General features: G+C 53.0%; 9 protein-coding genes across 9 annotated transcripts; 4 read left to right on the top strand and 5 right to left on the bottom strand.

The window, feature by feature from the left end:
* Window positions 1-399: 399 nt before the first annotated feature.
* E0L32_008612 (uncharacterized protein) lies at window positions 400-1,845 on the bottom strand (the record flags this gene model as incomplete). The annotated part of the gene is made up of 1 exon (XM_031143486.1): window positions 400-1,845. The coding sequence occupies one exon, from the start codon at window positions 1,843-1,845 to the stop codon at window positions 400-402; it is 1,446 nt and encodes a 481-aa protein (XP_030992104.1).
* Window positions 1,846-3,143: 1,298 nt separating this feature from the next.
* Window positions 3,144-4,796, top strand: E0L32_008611 (uncharacterized protein; the record flags this gene model as incomplete). Its single annotated transcript, XM_031143485.1, has 1 exon — window positions 3,144-4,796. One exon carries the CDS (start codon window positions 3,144-3,146, stop codon window positions 4,794-4,796), a length of 1,653 nt encoding a protein of 550 aa, XP_030992103.1.
* Window positions 4,797-5,813: 1,017 nt separating this feature from the next.
* On the top strand, window positions 5,814-7,796 carry E0L32_008610 (uncharacterized protein; the record flags this gene model as incomplete). Its single annotated transcript, XM_031143484.1, has 3 exons — window positions 5,814-6,544; window positions 6,615-6,886; window positions 6,973-7,796. The coding sequence occupies 3 exons, from the start codon at window positions 5,814-5,816 to the stop codon at window positions 7,794-7,796; spliced, it is 1,827 nt and encodes a 608-aa protein (XP_030992102.1).
* Window positions 7,797-8,860: 1,064 nt separating this feature from the next.
* Window positions 8,861-10,477, bottom strand: E0L32_008609 (uncharacterized protein; the record flags this gene model as incomplete). Its single annotated transcript, XM_031143483.1, has 2 exons — window positions 8,861-10,174; window positions 10,241-10,477. The coding sequence occupies 2 exons, from the start codon at window positions 10,475-10,477 to the stop codon at window positions 8,861-8,863; spliced, it is 1,551 nt and encodes a 516-aa protein (XP_030992101.1).
* A 691-nt stretch (window positions 10,478-11,168) lies between these two features.
* Window positions 11,169-12,796, top strand: E0L32_008608 (uncharacterized protein; the record flags this gene model as incomplete). Its single annotated transcript, XM_031143481.1, has 2 exons — window positions 11,169-11,482; window positions 11,539-12,796. 2 exons carry the CDS (start codon window positions 11,169-11,171, stop codon window positions 12,794-12,796), a joined length of 1,572 nt encoding a protein of 523 aa, XP_030992100.1.
* A 463-nt stretch (window positions 12,797-13,259) lies between these two features.
* Window positions 13,260-15,272, top strand: E0L32_008607 (uncharacterized protein; the record flags this gene model as incomplete). The annotated part of the gene is made up of 1 exon (XM_031143480.1): window positions 13,260-15,272. One exon carries the CDS (start codon window positions 13,260-13,262, stop codon window positions 15,270-15,272), a length of 2,013 nt encoding a protein of 670 aa, XP_030992099.1.
* Window positions 15,273-15,876: 604 nt separating this feature from the next.
* On the bottom strand, window positions 15,877-18,417 carry E0L32_008606 (uncharacterized protein; the record flags this gene model as incomplete). Its single annotated transcript, XM_031143479.1, has 1 exon — window positions 15,877-18,417. The coding sequence occupies one exon, from the start codon at window positions 18,415-18,417 to the stop codon at window positions 15,877-15,879; it is 2,541 nt and encodes an 846-aa protein (XP_030992098.1).
* An 878-nt stretch (window positions 18,418-19,295) lies between these two features.
* Window positions 19,296-21,499, bottom strand: E0L32_008605 (uncharacterized protein; the record flags this gene model as incomplete). The annotated part of the gene is made up of 4 exons (XM_031143478.1): window positions 19,296-19,835; window positions 19,886-21,299; window positions 21,359-21,414; window positions 21,473-21,499. The coding sequence occupies 4 exons, from the start codon at window positions 21,497-21,499 to the stop codon at window positions 19,296-19,298; spliced, it is 2,037 nt and encodes a 678-aa protein (XP_030992097.1).
* A 1,070-nt stretch (window positions 21,500-22,569) lies between these two features.
* Window positions 22,570-24,008, bottom strand: E0L32_008604 (uncharacterized protein; the record flags this gene model as incomplete). The annotated part of the gene is made up of 3 exons (XM_031143477.1): window positions 22,570-22,840; window positions 22,899-23,139; window positions 23,198-24,008. The coding sequence occupies 3 exons, from the start codon at window positions 24,006-24,008 to the stop codon at window positions 22,570-22,572; spliced, it is 1,323 nt and encodes a 440-aa protein (XP_030992096.1).
* Window positions 24,009-24,767: the final 759 nt, after the last annotated feature.

Genomic DNA, 24,767 nt, shown 5'->3' with positions numbered 1-24,767 from the left:
ATTCGAAATGACAGGTTTTATCAAGAGGTTATAGTACCTGATGAGAAAAAGTTCTTTCAATCGAAGAAGATAACTATAAGTACTGGAAGAAACTACTCTATAGTTGAAGGAGGGAATTTAATTTTAGAAAAGGTATAAACTAGAGAATTAATATACTCTATCTATTTAATATATTGTTTCTTAGCCTTCCTGTTAGGTACAAGCTAAGTTATACAGTAAATTTATAATATAGTAAAGCTTGGACCTCTAGTGAACCAGTACTAATGAAGTAACTATATAATAGCCTAGCATTAGATGCTTTTTAGATATAAAAATTAGAGATAGCCATTCTTTAGGATATCTTATATAAATATAGATTGATTACTTATACTTTCTATATCTACCTAACCTATTATAACCCTATAATCTTAATAATATAGTCTTTTCTATTGCGACACTTGCAGGCATGGAGACGGGCCTCGGTCCAATATCCTCTACTTCCATGACGCATTGCCTTTCCCCAGGAGAACATGTATGGGCTGCTAATGCAGAATCTGCCTTCTGCATTGAACGCTGCTGAGTGTTCTCGACGTCATGGTCCGGCCGCTTCGTCATCGGCCTTAACCGATCAAAGTCTCGCAACAAGTCCTTTGTCAACCTGGCCACCCCTTTGGCACTGGTCCACTGTTGACTGAGAGCGAGTAAAGCACTGTAACATGCGCAAAGATCTTGAAGAGCGGCGTTCGGATCTCGCTGATTATCGCGCAGAGCACGGTAAATAGTTGTGGTTGACATGGACATTGCGTAGGGTACTAAGGGTAACGGTCGGAGACAATCCCCTACTTTGGAGACGAGATGGAGAATTCGATCTGCTGATCTAAGACGCCGCTGGTACTGAACGGTATTTGGTCCGTTGTATCGACAGGACAACATCGCTGCCACATGATACCAGATCTCGAGGTACGCTAGTTTCCCGTCAATATCCAAGCGATTGGGCCGGCGAAAGATAAACGTACCCTTGTGTGACTTGTGCAAGCGCGAAAAGTCGATTGTGGATGTAAGATCCTCTAAGGAAGGAAAATCACGACAGTCATCACTTGTCGCCGCCGAAGTAGCCTTGTAGACTTTCGTCGCCGTCACCATCAGGTCCCCCAACGCCATGGACAGCGACATCAGTTGCGAGCGGTAGCTGTCTTTCCTCGGAAGAATGCGTTTAATTGCAATATCGGAATCATCGATAATGAATGGAGTCGTTCCCATGATCGGCTTGTTGAGCCGGTCGAAGTTCCGTAGAGACCACCACAGGAAGTCGCATTGTTCCTGATTCTCGTTCCCCGGGATATCCCAATGTAACAGCAGTGACCACGCTTCGTGAATGGCCTGAGACAGGTAACTCGACGAGCGACCTGGTCCATCTATTCCATCGTTGTGCAGATGCATCATCGTCAAGATTTGCACCTTGGACAGGCGGTCCGGTTCCAGATCCGCGCGCATTGCTGCATCAAGCCCGGACAACAATTTTGAACCGAACTTAGGCGGAGTCAGGAGCGGACCGTCATCGGCCACGTACAGAAAGGGACGGGCCTGTTTGACTTTGCAGGTGACGAGACATATGGCCCTGGTCAAAAAGATGGAGGACTGTCCATTGCTGTAGTCACAAAGAACACTAGTGCCGTCGATGATGGGGATGAGGTCGTTCAGAAGAGCGATGAAGATGGGGAACAGAGCATCAGTCGTGAATTTTGGTAGCTCGAGGAAGGCTCCTACTCCCTCAAGGTATCTTCGATGTGGCTGTGACAGGTTCAATGGAGCGGCTCGTCTCTTGCACCTCTTGTACCAAGCTAGTCGGCGCTGCGCTATGTGCATGGCAGCCTGGCATTTCTCTCTTTGTTGAGGGAGGCTATGCCGGGGGTGAGGATGGGTGGGACACGAATCCAGTTGCTCGACACATGTGCCCAGGTCAACAGCGCCGGAGAGATCTGTTAGCACAGATTCGGGATTGTAAACGGTGACGCGGCCTGGGCTTTCGTCGATCCCTCGGGTGTCAATATCGGAATGAGTTGCGTCCGCCTTGTCGAGGTGAAAGCACTTCTTTTTACGCACACGACAGTTATGGCAAGGTACAACAGAGCCAGTCAGCCTTCAGTAGACGGGCTCGAAGCGCGATTGTAGCAGGGACTTATCTTGGGAATTGCGTTTCTTGACTGGCGTATTGGAAGACCGCCACACGATCTCCATGGAGCCAAAAGGAAGGGCCGGGATTGTCAAATCATTGACAATCGGCCTGGAATACAATAGAGTCGATAGACCTTGAGATTAGGGGCAGCAAGTACACCGCCCTGAGTTGAGACCTGCCGCCTCGAGTGGGGAAAGCCTGATAAATAGAGGCCGGCAACAGGAATTCCTAGGGGGGCGACTGTTCAGCCAATTTAAACCCGGGCGCTTCAGAGCCTGTTACCGCACTACCAAGGTCGTCGAACTAGCTAATCATGCCGCGCTAAAGTCAACAATCCACACACCCTCTGGAGGCGTGGCGACGACTCATGAAGACAATCGAAGGGAAACGGCCCATTGCCACCAGCATGCTCCCCGTACAGTAAAAAGCATTGAAAGCAGACAGAGAAAGAAGAAGTGTAATCTGTGGCTCAATACGAAGAAGGACTAGGACCGGGGCTCGATGTCAAGACCTCCCATATCTGACACCGAAGCAATCTCATGGGTGGCCCCATGTCTGACCAGAGTAGGCATCAAGTGTGACCATCTGGTGAGAAGCCCATAAAACCCACCCCACCCGATCCCAGTATTTCCCCCGCACCATGAGGCGAGTCCCCGCACGACTGAAAGTACCCCAGGTTTGTTGGAACGCGTTGCCGAACTGAATTGGGCATAGTCACCCTTCAATGAACCAGCAACCAGCTCCTTGTCGCTCACGACAAACGTACCTCGTGCATGTCACGCTCAGCACGGTGAGTCGGAATCCTGGGTAGAGACAATTCTGGCGTAGCCTCACCGCCTGGGTCAACCAACCTACCTCCATTTCTTCTTCATCTCTTCCGACTTCCGCTCTTGTCTTCACTTGGTTGTTCCATCTGGCGAAGCCCACTTCAACGCTATCAAGCTACCAAGACAACATATACTGCTCGTTTGTGAGTTGTCAGTGCAAGATGGCTACAGAGTCTTCGGTTGAGAATAAAGGTTCTCCGCAACACATCGAAGAAGGCCGGGACGACCAAGCTCATGCTCCAATCAAGCTTGCCGCGAATGCCAACTTGGCAAGCGAAGATGAGCACCATACGACGTTCCTACAAGCCGTCAAGCGGTATCCGAAGGCGGTGGCTTGGTCAGCCGCCGTGAGTCTATGTATCATCATGGACGGTTTCGATGTTGCGTTGATGGGAAGTCTCTTCGGCTTCCCAGCTTTCCAGCGCAAATATGGCCATCAAGTGGGCAACACTGGCAAGTACACACTTGATGCGCAGTGGCAAGCAGCACTTGGAATGGGGACCCCTATTGGCAATATCATCGGCATCACTCTGAACGGCATTCTCACGGATCGCTTTGGGCACAAGCTGGTCATGCAAGCAGGCTTGCTCCTGCTGACCGGCACAATCTTCATACAATTCTTTGCGCCAAACGTGCAAGTCCTGTTTGTCGGCCAAGTTTTGTGCGGCATTCCATGGGGTATCTTCTCGACTTTGGCGCCGGCGTTCGCATCTGAGGTGGCTCCTCTTGTCCTCCGAAGCTATCTCGAAACATGGGTGGTTTCTTGCTGGGGCATCGGACAATTCCTTTCATATGCCGTCCTCTTCAGTCTTAATACGCGCCTAGATGAATGGGCATACCGCATTCCTTTCGGCATACAGTGGGCATGGCCTGTTATCATATTGCCTATTGTTAGCTTCTGCCCTGACTCTCCGTGGTGGCTTGTCCGAAAGGGCCGTTATGACCAGGCAAAGAAATCTGTTCGGAGGCTGGTCTCGGCTAAGAATGAAGACATCAAGCAGGAACAGGCAGAAATGGCTGTGGCTTTAATGATCGAGACGAATCAACTCGAACGGGAGATAAGTACAGGCACCACATACTTCTCTTGCTTCCGAGGCAACGACCTGCGGCGGACAGAAATAGCTGCTGTATCATGGGGCTCGCAAATCCTGACCGGCTTCACCATTCAAAACTACGCCAGTTACTTCTTTCAGCAGGCAGGCATCAGCGCCAATGATGCTTTTAAGATGGTACTCGGGACTGGAGCAATCCACCTCGTCTGTAACCTCGCGTCTGCTGCGCTCACCGGAAACGTCGGCAGGCGCCCTCTCTACCTCGGCGGCTGCGTTGTCTTGTCTTTGTTGATGTTTACGATTGGCGGCTTGGCATTTGGACCACTCAACACAACATTCGGAAACATCACATCTGCGATCTATCTCATTTGGTTTGGTGTTTGGTGTCTAACCCTCGGCCCGTTGCCTTATGTTATCAATGGAGAGGTCTCTTCGACCCGACTGCGTGCTAAGACCCTCACGATTGCCAGGGCCACGTATGTGGTACTCAACATCGTCAATAGCGTGTCAGCCCCATACATCCTCAATCCACAGAAGGCCAATTGGAGGGGCAAGACTGGGCTTCTCACGGGTGGTCTGACGGTTCTCACATTGATTTGGGCATACTTCCGTCTTCCAGAAACGGGTGGTCGAACATACGAGGAGCTAGACATTCTTTTTGCTGAAAGAAATTTGTCGGCCAGGAAATTCTCAAAGGCCGTGATTCATCGGAACAATGGGACTTTCAGAGTCACTGGACCCCACGATCAGGGAACCGGTTGAAAGGACGGCTGCGAGCAGCAAGTATCACCTGTTTCAACCTGGTACTGATGATCCTCCAGACTTGAGGGGGCCCGTTGGTAAGGCAATGGATGGGAAGTATTTAGGAGGGGACGAGACGAGGATACTTAGGTAATAAACGGAATTTACAACATTCTCTAACGTGCACCATGCATCAAGACATGATATAAAAATGGCACAGACGTCACGTTTGCGCGCTTCCTGGAAGCACAACTGCTCACTTTACCTACGGCGCCTTCATGTTCGCCCAACCTCTTCTGTGTCAAAATAGTGCTCGGGCAGGGCATCGGGGGCGTTAATCCGCGAAATCACAGACGACAGTAGCAACAGAGAGATGCGCATCCTCGGGATCTGCCACGGTAAATCGAGTCGGGTAATGTGTACTCGTGTCTGCTTCTTGGTCTAGCCACTACGGTGTCGGTTCAGGCCCTCCATAGAACCTCGGTAGGTTGGAGTCTTCTTCCTGGATCTCCCCGTCAGGTATTGGGTTAGAAGAGCTGGGTTATCCACCTAAAGCTGAGCCACCCAATGCCTGACAAGGGCGCGTAAATGACTCTTACCACCTCTGTAGCGGCAATGTAGGCGGGAATATGGCCCGGCGACGTCGGGCGGGTCGCTTCTCGGTAGTCGGGAATCCTCCTCGGTTCACACCCTTCCGCCTTTGAAGCGGAGCAGAGAGCGGGTGTCACTTTCCCCGCCATCGAAAGACATAACCGCAATAGTCAGTGGACAGAACGGGATCAGGCCGACCCCGGGCGGGATGGCAGTGGATGGGTCTCTCCTCAACCTGTTTCCCAGATCAAGATGTGGTTGTCTCCGAACGCGGACGAACATGTCAGAATGCGGAAGAACGAACCCGAGTCTGCAATGCATATATGACTTGGTGGTGCCTCTCATGTATACAACATTACCTGCCATCCATACCAAACCATCATATCAATACAAGTCAAGAGACACGGCTAGGCACCTGATTTACGAACAGCCATAATTGAGGAGACCATGGCCGTTAAACGCCCCAACTTTCTTGTTATCGTCGCCGACGATCTAGGATTTTCTGACGTCGGCTGCTTTGGGAGCGAGATCCATACACCAAATATTGATAAACTCGCTACCAAGGGCCATCGTTTTACTGATTTCCATGCCGCGGCCGCCTGTTCCCCAACTCGTGCTATGATCATGAGTGGCACAGATCATCATATTGCTGGCCTTGGTAATCTAATCGAATGGACAATGAAGACAGGAGATAGTGCCAAGAACGGCAATTTGGACCCTACGCCCCAGCGCGGGATGCCGGGTTACGAGGGTTATCTGAACGAGCGCGTAGCTGCGCTACCAGAAGTGATGCGGGATGGCGGTTACCACACGATCATGAGCGGTAAGTGGCATCTTGGCTTAACGCCAGAACACTCACCCCATGCCCGCGGGTTCAATCGCTCCTTTGCCCACCTGCCTGCGTGCTCGAACCATTTCAACTATTCCCCAAAGCTCGACGGGGCCCCTCCGCCTTTCATGGCCACGACCTCCATACCGCTCCATATGGAAGACGATCAATACGTCAAGGCTCTTCCCGACGGCTGGTACTCTTCAAATGGCTACGGTGATATCATGTTAAGGTACTTGCAGGAATGGAAGGAGATACAGGGCAATGGCACGGACAAACCTTTTTTTGCCTACTATCCGTTCACCGCTCCCCATTGGCCTCTCCAGGCACCACAAGAGTACATCAAGAAGTACCACGGGCAAGTTGTAAATGTCCCGAGAGACCTTCTGGGCACAATACTGATCCATGTTGCCTCGCAGTATATACGACGATGGTCCCGATGCATTGCGTCTCCGCCGCCTGGAGCGCCTCAAGCAGCTTGGACTAGTTCCCAAGGATGTTCAGCCTCATCCCGTGGTCGGCGAAACCCCAGAGTGGGACGACAAAACGCCCGAGCAGCGTGCTAAATTAGCCAGGGCAATGGAGGTCTTCGCTGGCATGGTCGAATGCATTGATGCTAATGTAGGCAAGGTGGTCGACTACCTTGAGTCGATCGGGGAATTAGACAATACGTTTGTCTGCTTCATGTCTGGTAGGCGTTCCCCTTGCTCCTTGCCCCTCACATCCTGGATCCCGGGTGTGAAAGCTAACTAAAACTAATCCCCGTCACAAATATAGACAATGGTGCAGAGGGCGCTGCGTATGAAGCCTACCCTATGATTATGGAAAGCTCATTGATGGATCACCTTAAACATCACTACGACAACAGCCTCGAAAACCTCGGCAATGGAAACTCGTTCATCTGGTATGGCGAGCGATGGGCACAGGCTTCAACTGCGCCATCTAGACTATACAAGGCCTGGACAACAGAGGGCGGCATTCGTGTTCCTTTTGTTGTGAAATATCCTGAACACTTCGAGCCTGCGCATGGTGAGGCCCAGAAACCTATAACCCACCGGTTTGCTACGGTTATGGACCTTGCCCCTACGATTATTGAGATGGCTGGGTTGACCCATCCCGCCCCTGTCTATCATGGTCGTGAAGTGGTGCACATGCGGGGCAAATCGATGTTGCCATTCATCCGTGGTCAGCAAGACGGTGTACATGAGCAAGAATTCATCCAGGGCTGGGAGACCTGCGGACGTGCCGCTGTTCGAAAAGGGGACTGGAAGGCCGTTTGGCTTCCCAAGCCCAAAGGCACAGAGACATGGCAATTATACAATCTTGCCGAGGACAAGGGAGAGATCGTTGATCGGGCTGCACAGGAACCTGAGAGGCTCAAACAGTTGTTGAAGCTTTGGGACCAGTATGTTATGGAGACCGGCGTGGTGACCATTTGTCGGGAACAAGGCCAGTTCGTCGAAGCAATGGAGGAACAAATGCCTGAAACTGGTTGGATGGAGTATGAGTATTGGCAGAAGGATGCTTTACCAGGGCAGAAGGATCAGGACAAATGGACTTTTGAACCTCCACGATTCCAGCGCAGTGTGAAGCAGTTTTAAAACAAGGATTATCTTCTTGGTATTTATTCAGTCTAACTATTACGGGATTATAGGTGTTAATCTGAAGTCTGGTTCACTTAGTAAGTTAAATCTAAATTGTTGATGGCTTTTGAGATAGTTTAAACGCTACATCAAAATTCCGGGGCTATCAGACTAATACTAGATCGACTTGACAACATCACTACTTGAACGGATGAAGTGGTCCTTTCAAACATAAATCAAACATAAACGCCACATTCTATCTCAGAATATGGAATGAACAAGTTGTATTGAGGGAAATCCAAGGCGGCCTAATTGATCAGCTAATCCTATTTTACATTCTTGTTTTCATGTATATACTAGCCCAAACCAAGCCTCCCACTCGCCAGCCTCTCTGATCACTTAGTCTGGTGTAGTGGCATTGGTGATATCTGATCTCGCTTCTGCTGCTGATCATGATGCCTTTGTGTCTTGTCATTGGCAATGGGAGAGAACGGAGTCTTAAGTAGTCCTTTGGTGGATTTGGGCGACTGTTACTCTGCACATAGAAAGCAAGCTTTTGGGGTTCACGTACCATTGGCTAGATATTGTGCACGACAATCTTTACTTGCCTGACGTTCCCCTTGGAATAGCCATTGTCATTCTCATTCTCCCATAATCGACCTACTATTCAACTGTTGAAATGGAACAACAATAGCGCCCCTTAGAAATAAGGGTCCGAAGTAGCCGAGAAGCACTTGGATAAAAGTCTGCTGTAAGCGTGATAGGATCTAGGATCCCCCTGTAGTCTGCTCCTCCTTTGCTGGGAGAATAGCTGAGCGTGATATCCGCTTCATTCAAGCACGCAAAAGCATAAGATAGAAGCGTAGATCATGACTAATAGGGCGTGAAGAGCCAAGAGTGAATGTGCTGTATTCGCCGTCCTCTTTATGAACTGCGACTTCTAAAGCAAGGAGAAGGCACAATAGAATCTGGCCAGAAGGCTTCCCAAGTCCCAAGCCTAGTCGGGCCATCAGCGTATGGAGACACAGGATGTGTTATGTATAGTATGTCTCGTTGTGCGTGTTTTTTCTCAAGACATCGGCTCAGAGTTTATATCTGAGCTTCTTATTCTCGCCGTCCGTCAGGTCGCTAAAAGCATCAATCAACTCCCGAGTCTCGTCTTGACAGGCCCGCCCTTCGTCCAACTTATCCCGTCGCCTGTTTTCAACTGTGTAGATCATATACAGGCCGGCAAAGAGGCAAATGTTGACACAGAAGGCTGTCAATGAGACGATGATGCCTGTGGTGTAGCGCGGGGCCTGGGTGGCTATGAATGTCTGAGGAGATACGATGTTTGCCACGCAATAGCTGATGAAATAGAGAGTCCCCGAAACCGTCTTCTTGGTGTACCCGGCAATGTTGGAGGATAGGAGGGAGTACATGATGCCGGCACTCGCGGCAACACAACCGATGAAGAAGACGGCAAAAAGGTGGACGCCCTTCGTATTCTCATTCAAAGGCGAGGCATGTAGGATTGCACATGAGATGACGCCCGGAATATAGCAAATGATGATGGCGAAGATGCGTTTGCCCTCGCCGTATTTGGAAGACAGGAAGAAGGAAACGACCAGGACGGTAACAGCAACGATGGCGGCCGGAGGGATGCTGAGTAGGACCGCCTGATATGTCGTGTAGCCGAATCCCTTAATGATCAGGCCGGTGAAGTTGGTCTGGAGGCTGTTGGTCATGTTGTGGACAAAGACACCAGCGACCAGCATCCACACTTTCAAATCACCCAGTGCCTCCTTGACTTGGGGCCACTTGTGGTGAGTGTTCTTAACCCCGGTGTTGTTGGACTTGAGCCGCTCCACGGCGATGAGGCGCTCCCGGTCGTTGAGCCACCTCGCTGTGACGGGAGAGTCCGGCAACAAGTACCACAGGGCTAGCCCAAAACAGACGGTGAAGACGCCGAAGAAGATAAACATCCACTGGTACGGGAAGAGGCCCCGTGCATGCATGTGGGCGACGCCGTAGAAGATGAAGCCGGTGGGAATGGAGATGACGCCACTGGCGCAGAACCAAATCGCGATCCGAGCAGGCTGCTCTTCGCGCTTCCACCAGGACGACGTGATCAGGATCAAGCCTGGGTTCAGGCACGACTCGAAGACGCCGAGGAGGAACCGGGTGACCATGAACGGTGCGAAGCTGGTGCAGGCACCCATGCAGGTCAGGGTGACGCCCCACAAGACAAAGTTGACCGTGATGTACCGACCGATCGGGAAGCGTTGCATGAGATAATTGGTCGGGTATTGTGCCACCAGGTACCCGATGTAGAAGATGGTGATGAGCAGCGAAAACTCCTGGCCTACGAGCTGAGCTTCGTTGACCAGACCGTAGGTGGCGGCCTGCGAGATGGTCTTGTTGATTCGGTCAGCATGGAGCAGAGCGGAAATGGCACTTGAGCCAGGGAGCTACTGGCTTACCAACTTGTCCACAAATTGGATGCCATTGACGAACAGCATCAACAGCGCTAGGCGAATGTCAATCTTTCGGAGGAGCCGTTCTTCTTCCTCCTTCGTGTACGGCTCGAAACGCGAATGGAGTATGGCGAGGGCGTCATCGCCATCTTTCACCACACAGTGGACTCGTGGCTTGAGCTCGTCGTCACACGGAGCCTGCGACTCCTGTTGGCGAGATTCGATTTTCTCCGCGGTTGACATGGTTGGGTTGCTTAGGACGGACTGGAAGAGTGGAATTATTATGACTACTAGATCCAATGAGACCATTGTCCACCGGGCGTGGCAGTCGGCATAACATGATCATCTCCATCGAAGAGAATCGCCTCCTCGTTAAATAGAAGCCATCTGATATCCTTCTCCAGAAGTGTAGTACGTTGTCGTTTGCGGGGTCTCCGCACAAGTGGGATGAAAGACGGAACCTAGCGTGGATTGAACTGCTCTTCCGTTCCCGGTTCCGGCCGAGTTCGTGACATGATTGGACCACAGAAATGGTGCAAGTAGGTGGGTCGGGGGTTGGTGCGCCTGCGCGTTCAGGATCTCAACTGCCGACGGGGAATATCGACCTTGTTGACCTCGTGTGGTCCAGCTTTTGCCTTGGAAGGATCTTGTACGGTTTCCTGAGCATGACGGAAAAGATCTTATCCTGCCACGGCTCTGGAAGCTAATTATCCGTTCCGACCACCGATCCGTCCTTCTTCTGTGCTAGCAGTTTCTCACCACAAGGTTCGACGCCAGCTAAACATCGAAGAGCAGCTCGTGACTTTGGGCCTCATACCGCATCTCTTCGCCCTTTTCCCGTCATTCCCTTCAGAGTCTACGCAATTTAATTACCTCTCGACCAAGCTTGGTGAAGATGAAGATCAGTCAGTACCTGCCTTCCTTGCAAACCGAAATGATCGGGGAGTATGATGACTCTCACGATCTGGTCTACTTTCGGGGAATTCCCTATGCTACGGTCGACAAGCGATGGACGCACAGCCGACCGCGGCATTCTCTAGAAAGTCCCTTCGATGCAACCGAGTTTGGTCCCCGTTGCGTTCAGCTAGAAGGAGAGGTGCTCGTGAGTGGTGGCACAAACGACCCGACACCTGGCGACGACGAATTCGATTGCCTTAATCTGAACATTTGCGTCCCGAGAGAGACCCTGCAGCAACTGGAGAGCGGGAGTACTGTGAAGAAAATCCCCGTCATGTTCTGGATTCACGGGTACGCTCCGCCTTCTGCAAGATTTTCCCATCGTGTGCTGAGAGATCTTGTTCTAGCGGCGCCTTCAAATACGGCGCGAATTCGGTGGCCCGCTATCGTCCGCACCGCCTGTGTGCAACAGCCCGGAGAACGGGTCACCCCATCATCCTCGTGCAGGTGGGATACCGCCTGGGGGCCCTCGGGTTTGCTGCCTCGGAAGACCTCATTACCGAGACGAAGGAGGCGTCTGGTGTGACGAACGGCGAAGGGCGGCCCACGACCGACTTGGCGGTTGGTAATTATGGTTTTGTCGATCAGCGCAACGCCTTGATCTGGGTCCAAGAACACATCCAAGACTTTGGCGGCGATGCAGACAATGTGACGGCCTTTGGCGTCAGTGCTGGCAGCGCCAGCGTCCATCATCACATCTTGACTGGGAAACCCATGTTTGACCGCGCCATTTGCATGTCAGGCGCGGCTCCTACTCTGGGGCCTCTCCCATATTTCCGATATCAGCAGGCTTGGGAGGATCTCTGCTGCAAGCTGGGTGTGGCAGGAGATCCCCCAAAAGAACGGCTGGAGCGACTGAGGGCAATCCAGCCTCAAGAGATCCTGCAAAGCTACTCGGCGGCTGCCATGGGTCCTATGGCCGACGGCGTTCTGCTGCCCAAGTCGTGGAGTTTCGAGCAGCCGAACCAGACCAGGTGTCAGTCGCTGATTATCGGAGACACTAATGTCGAGGGCATCATTATGAGTGGACTGGCCAAGCGCATCAAGCCGTCGCAACTCCAGAAGAAGGCCCGCAACATGTTGTCCAAGTCCGACGCCGACACATTCTCCCGTCTCTTTGGCTTTTCCGGGGACGATGAACAGCCATGGGAGGCCTACCGAGACTCCATCCGGCATTTCATGTCTGTGATGATGTTTCAATTTCCGAATATGCGCATCGCCGAAACCTTCAAGGTCTCGACGGGAGGTGACGCATTTCTGTATCACTTTGAGGAGCCGTCCCCATTCCCAGGGCTCACGTACGGGCTGTCATACCATGGTCAATGCGCCCTGTACATGTACGGGGTCGAGAATGAGGCACTGCCCGCGAAATCGCAGAGAGTTGCAGAGGCCATGGCAGAAGCCTGGACAGCCTTTGCTCATGGGAAAACGCCTTGGGAGCCTTATACGGCCGCGGAACGGTTCATGCGCTTCGGACCGGAAGGGAAGGTGGAACTTCGGGATGCCATGAGCGATGACACTCGGGGATACGGACATGTGGTTTGGCTTAAAGAACACTTTGAAGATGTAATGCGCCTGGCTCGCGAAGTACTCCAATCAGAATAGCCAATGAGGCCATCCTAGGGCCGGTCGCGACATAGGTGGTGGGCCACTTGGATTATGCTCGGGTATGCCTTTTCCCGTTATGTGGCATTTTAGTAGACCTGCCGATTCATTTCAGCTAGTACCGTCGCGAGTCGCACTAATAAACCGGCGCGAGGCAGGTCCCCGCCTCGTCAGTCTCATCCCTCTTTACTCGCCCCCCACATGCACAAACACCTACTCAAGGCGTGCCCCTTTTCTGTCAAACCCATTTATTACTGCTCTTTACACTTATGGTGAACTATGTGGACGAGCATTGCTCCAGCTGGTGATGCAGAAGGCCGGGATTCCACTTTACCAAAGTCGAAACGCGTTAAGGTGGATGTGGCCTGCGACACTTGTAGGCTGAGAAAGTCTCGATGTGATGCTCGAAGACCAAGTAATACACACTCCTTCCCACCCTTGTCCCCCAAATCATGTACTTAGAATGAACCTGACGGGACTGGCAGAGTGCGGAGCATGTCTGAGACGCAAGAATGTCCCCCCTGTGTGCGTATATGCGCCGCAACCATCACCTCTCATGTTCAGTCCAACTCCCAGACCACCCACAACTGAGACGGGTGATACCTCAGCTCCTGGCTCCAGTCACTGCAGGGACAAGGAGGAACCAACCATGGCTGACGACGAGGCTGGCGCCGGGGGCGGCCGGAATTGGATCTTGACAGCTGGGCTGCTCGCGGCCTCCAACTCTACCAACTTCTTCAACACCGTCTTCCGGGAGTCGCCAACTACTAACCCAACTCCGAGCGACACCCTCATAGACGACGCTGCGCCCGAAATCAGAGAAGACCGAGCGGCGGTCGACAGACAGTGTGTAGGTCTTCCTGCGACACGCCCAAGGGGTGTACACTCGGCCGACTACGTCCTTCCGAGCCGCCCCGTCGCTGATACCCTGGTCGATCGTTTCTTCAGGGACGCCTACATCCATTGGATCGACCGATTGAAATTTATGCGCTGGTATGACAACCTATGGGCGGCCGAGGACAAGCTTGCGCTAGACAGCGTGGAGGAGCAGATTCACTTTGCCAACCTCAACGTCATCTTCGCACTTGTGTACCAATCCAAGTCGGAAGATTTGGCAGAAGACCAAGGCCTGCTGGCTCAGACATATTTTCTTCGTGCCCAGAAGCTGCTACGGCTGTGTCTACTGGATCTCAATCGCATGGACCTGCTCTGGACGTTGCTCCTGCTTACTCAGTGGTTTCAGGGCGTCAATGACGTGCGCGGATGCACCTCGTTGGTCGGCCTCTGCATCCTGATTGCCCGCAATCTTGGCCTACACAAGGCCGATAGTATTGACCGTATGCCGGACCAGTATCGGCGAGAGATTGGGCGACGGGCTTGGCATGGCTGTATTCTGTTGGACCGCATCACCGCCATGACGTCAGGTCAACCGCTGCAGATTTCCCAGGACATGGCCAAAGGCGCGCAGCTCTTTTCGGCTATTGATGACGAATACTTGAACACGAGGCCAAGTACGGTGGTCGCTCCTGGTGTCCAGCCGCCCGGGAAGCCCTCCGGCGTCTCATTCTTCCTCGCCTTCTGCCAACTCCATCTCATTCTCGGGGACGTATTGGACCATCAAGACAGGGTTCGACACGACGACAAGACATTTGTCGACATCAATCACATCGTAGACATAGACGGCAAACTTGACGGCTTCCGCCAGGGTCTCCCACACCACCTACACATCAGTGATAAGCTGACGGAAACATATCATCAAAGGGGCGACTCGGCCTTCACTGGGCCCATGTTCCATCTACACGTGCGCTTTCTACATATCCGCATCCTACTGTACCGTATCTTCTTCTTGCATGCAGCGAGACGATTGAAACATTCCGCCACCGGGCCCGCGAACTCCGGCTCCTTCGTGGACGCCGTGACACACCAAGGCATGCTCACCTGTGTTCGCACGGCGCAGGAGATCCTCGACCTGATCCGGACGTGTCTCTCCCTCGAGGGGCAGAGCCCGCACGTCGTGCTACCATGGTGGCACATAGTGACATACGTTTACACGGCCGCGACTGTTCTTATTGCGGCACATATCTTCCCCGAAGTGGTAGAAGAGTTCACAACAGCGAACCTGGCGGCCTCTATTCAAACGGGGCAGCACATCTTGATCCACCACACTCGGCATGCCGAGTCTGCACGACGCTGCAAAAGTGCCTTGACCGTCCTATGCGACCAGTATGTCACAAACCGACCTGGTAATCACCATTCACCACGACCATCACAACAAGGACCACCGGGCGCAACCAACATAAGCGAGCTCCCATCCGCCACTTGGAACCTAAATCCCGACGCCTCATTCGATGGAGTAGGGCTGCCGGTCGATTGTGTACGTGATTTTACAGTCGCGTCTGACCTGTTCCGTGGCGATGAAATAGAGTCTCTTTTGTTCTTCAATACGGATCTTTGGGGCCAGGAAATGGGTGCATGAATGTGCATGAATGTGCATGGGTACGATAATACTGGATCATGTTTAGTCGAGGCCAGTCCCTAGGTTGGAATTGCCAGTACCACGCACCACCTAGCGTAAACCAAACTTCTCTTCCGACACTTTGGCGATGTACCAACCTCAGAACACGCCCGCCTAATGGCTGGTATGCCTGGTCGCTTTGTATACCGAAAAAGCCACTTACCCAGTAGATCTCATGGCGGGGGTACTGCTATGGACCTGACTTGCAGGCATGCATAGAGCGACCTTACCCACGGATCTACAAAGGCTTGAGCCCGGAAGAATAGGAGAGCGAGCGATGGGGACGGAAGAATCTAAGCACTCTGTTTGTAAAACAGACTGCGAAGAAGTAGTGGCTAAGAATGAGCAAATCGCCTGGAATAACAAGGAAAAGATTGGTCAATTTACTGTATTATATACCTCTTCAAACTAGAGAGGATGTTTCGATGCGCAGGTCAAAATGATCAAAGGCTATTCTTGCTCCCAAGTGCCACAGTAACCCACCCCCAATATTACATCTCACTACTAATGCTAATATGCCCATGAGACCGGTCCTTGAATACTATCAAGATGATCACCGACTGTCTCAACCGCGGAGACGACTCATTGAAGGATCATAAAGTGGTTCAGGGGTTACAGTCGCCTGAATTCGCTTTCCAAAGTACTCAATTTCCACGGCATCACCTTCATTCACGGTGCTCGGAAGGTAGGCATACGCGACCGGCTTTCTGACCGTGTACCCAAAAGCTGCGCTTGTTACGTAGCCTTCTGCGCGGCCTGACACAAACACTGGCTCCTTCCCGAGAACGACAGACTTGCCGTCATCCACAGTGAGGCAGCGGAGCTTCTTGCTGGCATTGTCGCGGGAGCGTCCTGCCAGAGCTGCCTTGCCGACGAAATCAGGCTTCTCAAGCTTGACAGCAAAGTCGAGACCGGATTCGAAAGGATCATGCTCGGTGGTCATATCGGCACCCCAGGACCGGAAGCCCTTCTCCAGTCTCAACGAGTTGAATGCGGTCCGTCCTCCTGCGATGACGCCGTGCGGCTCGCCAGCCTTCCAGAGAGCGTCCCACAAACGAAGACCATTCTCGGCGCTCGCGTAGATTTCCCAACCGCGCTCGCCGACATACGACAGTCTCATGACGGTGACTGGGACGCCGCAGATCGTCGCTCTCTTGGTACGGAAGTATGTCAGGCCCTTGTTGGAAAAGTCCTCGGTGGTGACAGCTTTCATAACTTCCGGAGCCAGCGGGCCCCAGAGACCGATGCAGCATGTCGACCCCGTAATATCCCGAACTCGTGCTTGTTTTTCTGGCGACTCTTTACTTTGCAGACGAGCTTCTCGTGTGAAGTAGGCAGTGTCGACAGGGCCGTTCACGCCGACCTGGAATAGATCCTGCTCAATCCTGGCCACGGTAATGTCACTGCGCACGCCGCCTTGCCCATCGAGCAGTAGTGTGTATGTGACGGCACCGGGTTTCCTTGAGACGTTGCCGGTGGTGAGTCGCTGGAGGAGGTCGACCGCGCCCGGGCCTGATATCTCGAGACGGCGCAGTGGCGTCATATCGTACATTGCCACCGCGGTACGGGTTTTCCAGGCCTCAGCAGCAGCGATGGGCGAATAGTACCGATTCGACCACGCATCGCGCTCCACAGGCTGCCACTCCTCAGGAAGGTCTTTTAGCAGTTTTGCGTTCTCTTCAAACCAATACGGCCTCTCCCAAGCACCCCCCTCGAGGAAGAACGCGCCGAGCTGCTGTTGACGCATGAAGAATGGGGACACACGCAAGTTGCGGGGAGAGTCGCGTGGCTGCAGTGGATGTAGAATGTCGTAGATTTCTACAAAGTTCTGGGAGGAAGTTTCCAGCACATATTCTGGCGAGAGCTGGACCTGCTCGAACCTTGAGATGTCGCACTCGGCCAGGTCGACGGTGGACTTGCCGCTGGTGAGAAGCTCCGCCACTGCGCGAGCCACGCCGGCAGAATGCGTCACCCACACTGCCTCTGCTACGTAGAAGCCGTCAAGGTTGGGTGCCTGACCCACGAGTGGGCCACCGTCTGGGGTGAATGAAAAGATGCCATTGAATCCGTCGTCAATTTCCGTATTCTTCAGGACTGGAAGGAGCTCTTGAGAGAGTTTCCATGCCGGCTCAAAATCGTCGAGGGTAAACTCCAGTCGGGAAGGCATGCTGTGCTCGGTGACATCTTGTGGGGTCCTGCCCAGCAAAGCGGCATCCACGGGTATGGGGCGGTGGCCATAGTAACCGATGCCGTACTGATCACCGTGTTCGCGATAGTAGAGATCCTGATCTTGATATCGCAGGATTGGCAATTTCGCCGAGTTTGGCTTGACGGGTTGGTGTGGAGGCGAGTCGGCGACATCGGCCGAGCCGTTTTGCTCTGGGGCAGTGACGCCATTGGTGTACGGTATGGCTGTGGTCTTGACATACTGGTGTGCCATGGGAAGCAGCGGCACAGGTAGGCCTATCATCTTCCCAATCTCAACTCCCCAGAATCCCGCGCAGGAAATGACGATATCAGCTGGTATGGTGTTGTCCGGAGTCACAACTCCCGTGACACGCCCGTCAGCCTTTTCGATGCCGGTGACGGCGGTGTTTTCAATATAGCGCACTCCGGCTTCTTTTGTTCGGTCAATCAGAAGCTGCACTGCGCGGGCAGCCAACGCCAGACCATCGGTGGGAATATGGAGGCCACCAAGCACCAACTCGGTGTTCAGATGCGGGTACAGCTTGCGACACTCGCTGGTGTCGACGAGGCGGGCATCAACCCCCCAAGACTGGGCATAGCCAAGCTTCCGCTTGATCTCCTCGAGTCTTGCGGGTGTCGTGGCCACTTCCAATCCGCCGACCTGGTTGAAGCAGCTCTCTCCGTCCTTCTCCAAAGAGAGTAGCTTCTCCACAGTGTAACGAGCGAACAGGCTCATAGTCTTCGAGCCGTTCGTCTGGAAGACTAGACCAGGAGCATGTGACGTGGATCCTCCAGGCATGTGCAGAGGGCCTTGTTCAACGACTGTGATGTCCTTCCATCCTCGCGAGACCAGCTCGTCAGCGATGTTGGTGCCAACGATGCCAGCCCCGATGATGACAACACGCGAGGTAGAGGCCATTGTTCTTGCGGCCCTCTTAATTCTCGCTGAAAGCAATATTTTGGGGATGCAATAATGTTCTGTGCTCGCAAATGACCAGTTTTGACAAACTACTCTCACGTCGAGTGATCGCCGGGTGTCTGGGAATGAGAAATGAGACTAAGGGCGAGTAGCAACTGCAAATGGCCAGGCCGGAGAATGGATGCAGTCACTTCAAGACATCCGCAGGAGGGACATATCCCATGCTATCTAATGTATATCAATATCAACCCAATGGTTACCGCGAGCAATAACACGCGGCGTCTGATGTCTCGAGACGTGTAAGTGCCTATCACGTGATCGGCATAAGGAGGCCGCTTCGCCGTCTTATCAGCAAAAGGACGCGGGTATCTATCAACAAGGCCAAGCTTTCGATGTTGCTTGCCCCTGCCCAGCTTGCCCAGATAGGTTGCGAATAGCCAATCGGCCATCAGAACCGCGTGGCCGATCTGCATACCGAGAATGCGATCCGTTCGATATGCCAGATACCCTGGATTCCCCCCCCTCCTTGGCACATCGCCACCCACAGAAGACTGGTCTGGACCCTTCCTTCGGGAGGCGACCGCTGATGATCATGTGGACCTTGTGCTAGGTCGGGTGGGAGAATTTGGAGAATTTTTAGGGTGCAGTTACACGTTGACACATAGATACACAGCAACGGCGTGGAGAACCTTTGGAGCAGCATTGAGCGGTGCGGGACCGGCCTTGACATTGCATCATGAGGTACGTAATATTTACGATATTTCTAACTTTACTTTTGATATCCCCCTCTCTTGTCACGCCCTTCTAGGAAAGTGGAAGTAAATGGCAAGTATCGTACACCGGCCGGTAACGCACGCTCTCCTTCAAGGATACCGTGACTAATTAAACATCACGCTGTTGAAATTTCCTCCCTCCCACCAAGGTGGGGCCCTGTTATCACTCATCGCCGAGTGAGGATCGTGCCAGCCCATGTCCCCCAGAGTGGCAAATTGCGAGGGCTCTGCGTACAGCCAGGGCGTAGTGTTGAAAGTCAGGTTATCGACCAGCTCAAACGACGGGTCGTTCCAGACAATGTTTCGCGGGGTTTCTCCCGTCGACGTTTGAGCGACCTGAGGCCTTCTTGAAAGCGAAGGAGCTTGTTGCCCACCATCGGTAGTGTCAATCGTGATCTCTGGTGCTGTCGCGACGACGATCTCGAGTATCGAGTCCTCGCCATCGTCTTCTTTAGCGGGCCTTGGTGCTAATGACGCATCCAAGAGCTTGGCACCGGTCGCACCCGATGTGTCCATTGTACAATTGAACAGTAAGATGTCCCACATTAGCGGGACACTTAGGTTGAGCTTGGATGGCATCCAGTCTTCAAGATCCATGCCGTCTGGATCTGCAGCAATTCGAGTCATCTTGTCGAGACTGTGGTCCTGTTCATGGTCAGCTCATGCTTCTCATCGAGATGGCGAAACCCTCCTACCAGAGCCGCACAGGCGGGTGAGAATTGCGTAAAGCTCTGCAGAAACTTTCTGCACTTCGCCAGATCGGTGTTTGATTTGTGCTTCAGCCTGGCGGCCGCAGCGCAACAGTAGTACATATGTACTGTGGCGGCAATGGCAGCCATGTGCCCAAAGAACGGGTCTGTGAGCAGAACCTGCTTCTCCACGATCATATCAATAATGCGGACTATCCAGGTTGCATGCAGTAAAGCCAGTTCCGACGACCTCCGCCAGAATGTGTTTGGGATCGCAAGGTCTGGGTTGTGCTGGGCCGCGACGATGTAGAGGAAGGGATGGTTGAGGACGGTAGGAATGGCATGATATGTGAACTGTTCTTTGAGCCATGGTGCCCAGTAATCATGATTCATTCTGAGATCCTCCGGAGTGCGATCGAAAAACTTGACCGAGTCATATCTATGGTAAATGGGAATCCTGTGCTCCGTCTCCATGAAGTCCGAGTTGACCATAGAATACGCCGAGTCGTGTCGCCATGGCTCCTTGAGTATGTTTTGAGAGCAATCAGAGACGTACTTCCTCACGTTACCCCAGATCCAACCTAGACGTGCAGCTGTGTTCCAGATCCCAGGTTCGCTGGGCTCGCCGTACCCGAGTTCGTCTCTGGGTAACGGTGGGATCTCTGGGCCGGTATCTGAGTTGTGTCCGTGTGATTCAGTTGTGGTACTGAAGGCTAGGCGACCAATCTGGGAGGACACACTCAGGATGCCTGTGGGTCGGCCGTAGAAGTGTTCCAGAAGCTGAAGACTCCAGAATAATCTCTTCTTCCGTTCCGTTACCTGATCTCGAACAGAATAGGTCGATCCATGATCGAGCATTGCAGATCGACAAAGTTGCAGCGCAAGACCAAGATGAAATTGGCCCAAGTGTATATTGCCATCTGTGCCAGCAACCAGTTGTGAGCATTCGCGACGGCAGGCGACGCAGAAAAGAGATTTCATACCAATAAAGGAAGAGTACGAAAGAAGACACAGGCTCTCGATGGTCGGAAGGGTGACAGTGCCATTGGCCACGCGGAGCATGACCAGATGCCTGGCCTCGTCACCATAGTGTCGGTCATGGTTTGCCGAAAAGCGCGAGGTCAACGCCAGAATGCTACCGACGAGCTCGTCGGGCAATGACCGATGGTCCCTGACCTCATTGCGCTCAAAACACCACACCGGTTGCCGATGGCAGTGCCTGAAGTATATCCGAATCCCATGAGCAATATCTGTGTGACTCGGTCGCGATCTTGAGGAGGCAGATTCGGATATGACTGTCGACTGATGACTGGCTGGTGTATCTCGCTCGGGTGCTGAACTCGGGGAGAAAGAGCGCTCGGAGGTGTCGGGAAATTCTTTGTTTGGTTGATCTGGGCGCCCAGAGCTCGTGTAGTTCGGCCTGGATCATGGTCAGTTCCGCTTTTTCGCTGTAGATGTTGCGATGGACACCAGTCTTACAAGCTTCCGCTCAGGATCCGATCCAGCTTCTCTTCCAAGGTGGCCAATCTCTCTTCCTGCCAAATGTCAGGAGACGACGACGATTAAAGGCATCTACCGCAACGCATGGCATACGGAGGGGCCGGCTCGAGTAGCCTTCATCACGGGGGCATAGGTGCATTGTTGGTTGAGTCGAGAGCAGCTGGAGCAAGCCGGCTTCTCGCCGGGACAGCGCGTCTTCTTTCTCCTGCCAGAACGTGGTCAGTGTGCATGGCAAATACAGAGGACGAGGGCCGTGAATTACCTGCACGGCAAGCAAGCATTGTGGGATCTTCGTCTGCTGCGAGGACTGGTTTCTCGTTCCGCTGGAGGAGTCATGAAGCCCAGAGGTCCGTTGGATGACGATGACGCTCCTGTCCAAAGACTGTGGGGTAGAAAGAGCACAAAACATGGGCGGGCGGGGACAACATGCTTGGGACGACTCAGTAACCAGACAGACAAGGGGTAATTACCAATCTAATGTATCTGTAGCGTGTCGGTCCGCCGATGCCGGCGATAAGCTATCTCTCCTTGGAGTCATCCTGCTATCGTTCTTCCCCGCATTCACTTCGTGACGGGTGTCCAACCCCCGTCACGAGGCCGATCAAAGATACCCGCCCCGAGTATTTTGACCGAACCTGGGGTAGCAATTGGTGGCCAGGGTCAGAGATACCATATCTGTGATTGGTGTCCCCGCTTGATTGATTGCGCCCAAACTGACGTGGCAGCAAGTGAAATCGAAGGCCGGGTCACCACACCACTACACTTACGTACACTAGGCTCAATCAAAGGAATGCAGTGTGTTGATTTGACTTAACCTCTGCCAAAGCAACGGCAGGGGCACGACGTGCATGTAAGCAGTCTTGTTGGCTAGACCCCCGTCATTGTCCGTGTTGTCCTGTGTCTAAGTCTACGCGAGCAAGCTACCTCATCACAATGCTGCTCTCGGTAAAGGGCCTGTGCCCAAAAACGGTCACAACCACATTTCCCGGGTTACTTAGCGTAACCAGCTAAACCAGGAAGCGAAGGAAGATGGCCTTAGCACCTTGGCAATAATGGTGCAGGATGTGAAGGAATGAACCACGCCTCTCTTGTCGTTGACGGCACTCAATAGACTATCGCAGGAGCTAAGTGTCCCGGCTTGGACACCTCATTATTCAGAGATAATTAAGCACTGGGCATTGCCTGTGCGTCTACAGCTTGGACGTTCTCTTGGCATCCAGGAGGTCCGCCATTTCAAATCTCGGATAGTCGGGGTTGACCGAAGGCTGGGGTCTTTCCCGATCCCATGCCCATTTCTGGACCAACTCAGGGGACAGCTCCCCCTCCAGCATCTGCACGATGTACTTGCCAAGTACAGGAAAGAACTTGTAGCCGTGGAAATTGCCACAGGTTGCAATGTACAAGCCTTTTGCCGCGGAGTGTGGAGAAATGATAAAATCAGCACTTGTCGTGAAAGCGTCCCTGCCAAAGAGTCAGAATCTATCTGCATCGTGAACATTAGGGGCAACAAAATGGCTACCAGCAGATGCGATGTTTCTCCATCGTCCAGTTTGCACCATTCTTGCCATAGAAGACCTTGTTGGCGTGGTCGATGTCCTCCTTGAGCTTTCGAGAGACATCCCACTGCCCATAGTCCGGTTCCGCTGGTGGTGCTGAGAGAAAACGACCAGGGAGTACCTCTCGGGTGTTTCTGAAAATCGTCTGCCCCCACCACTTGAGCTCCCTGTCTGGAGTCGGAGGCAGGCTGCCGATGAACGGGCCTTGCATTCAAGGTCAGCTGGCACGTTAAATACCGCAAAGGAGTAAAGGGCAAGTCACCTGTCGCGGCTGTGTATCCCTGAACGCCGACGGGCATTGACGCAAACCTTTTGTATGATTCGTCGTCCAGCTTGGTCATCCCTGTCGTGATTCCGCCTGCCACAATTCTCGACCCGGCCCGCAGATCAGTCAACCCGCTGCTTGCGGCGCTGTATTCCAGCAGCTTCGGCGTGTATGCGCCAGTGCAGAGCACGGTATGCGTGGCCATCAGGACGTCGCCTCCGGCTGTTCTCACTCCAGAACAACGGCTGTCTCTGTCAAAGAGCAGGCCTGCCACTTCTCCGACGTGATACTTGACACCCAAGTCCAGAGCTTTACGAGTGACCGCTCTCAATGCATCGCCAGCGGCAGCCCATCCACTTGTCTTGTTGATGAGAACCTCCTTGACGCCCGTGTAGTCGGCGTCCTCGAAAAGACCGCCGTAAAGCTTACGAGCCTCCTCAATAGGATAGGCCGCCAGGTCGGCCGTACGGCCAAGCCTTTTGTAATTGTTGATGACATCCTGCGCATAGTCACTGCGGCACATCCAGTATATACCAGTCTCATGGAAATATGGTTTCCAGAGCGGATCGAACTTGAAGATGTCTTGGGCCTCCAGTGCCAGCCGGCAGTAGACGATGTCGTCGTAGTCTGCGCGTACCACCTTGTTCCAATCCCACGAAGCAGCTACGCGGTTGTCCGCATCATATGCATCTCGGTCAACCAGAGTGACTGATGCATGCGGATACTTCTTGATTAGGTGGTAAGCAGTCGAGACACCGAACACGCCTGCGCCGACGATAATGTATGATGACTTGTCCTCAGTAGCCATGGTGAGGACGGGGAACGGGGAGGGGGAGGATCAACAAGCCGAAAAGGGATCCTTGCCACAGTGACTCTGACCGATGACAGTGAATGGAAACGTTGATCTCCGGATTGCGTTTGGAGTCCAGAGACAAAATGCATTTATGCCCTTGGTGCGGTGCAAAAGTTCTAGAAGGACGCTACGGGGTCGAGTGCCGATGTCGTCGGCAGGGCGAAAGGAGCCAAAGCAGGTGTGAGTGGATCCAAGAGCGGCTCCGGAAGCGGCATCTCACGAAGAACCCTCCATTCCAGATCATCAGGCCTGACGAAGACCGGAGTCTGCATCAATGCTGCCCAAATATTGGGGTAAGTTCCGGATCGAATGGCTCACGCGCCGAGTCCTCCTGGCTTGTTGGGCTCGTGGGCCATCACCGATCAGCTGAATGTATCTGGGTGTACTACGTCGGACACGGCGACTTGGTCCGGTACCCGATCACGTGATCGCGCCCTGGGTGATAAGCTCGACACGGAAGCATGTGTTGTGTGTGGTAGAGCGTGCCAGATATCGATCGTGTGGTTGCTTTACTACCCGGAAAGGTACATTGTCAAAGTATAGATAACCATAGCTCAGTAGTATATGAGACACGTTGAAGGTGCGTTCGAGTGTGTGCGCTTGGGTTAGTAGTCAAGCACAAAGTTCTCGACTCTATTGAGCACGCCTCCAACAAAGACACGAGCGATACGTCCTTCCAAGATGATGGAGCTCACTACTTCCTATTCCCCAAAT

Source organism: Thyridium curvatum (genome assembly GCF_004353045.1).
Source record: "Thyridium curvatum strain D216 chromosome Unknown NODE_58_length_281357_cov_77.750052, whole genome shotgun sequence".
In the NCBI taxonomy this organism is placed as follows: Eukaryota; Fungi; Ascomycota; class Sordariomycetes; order Thyridiales; family Thyridiaceae; genus Thyridium; species Thyridium curvatum.
This window is presented reverse-complemented; position numbering and strand designations above follow the sequence as displayed.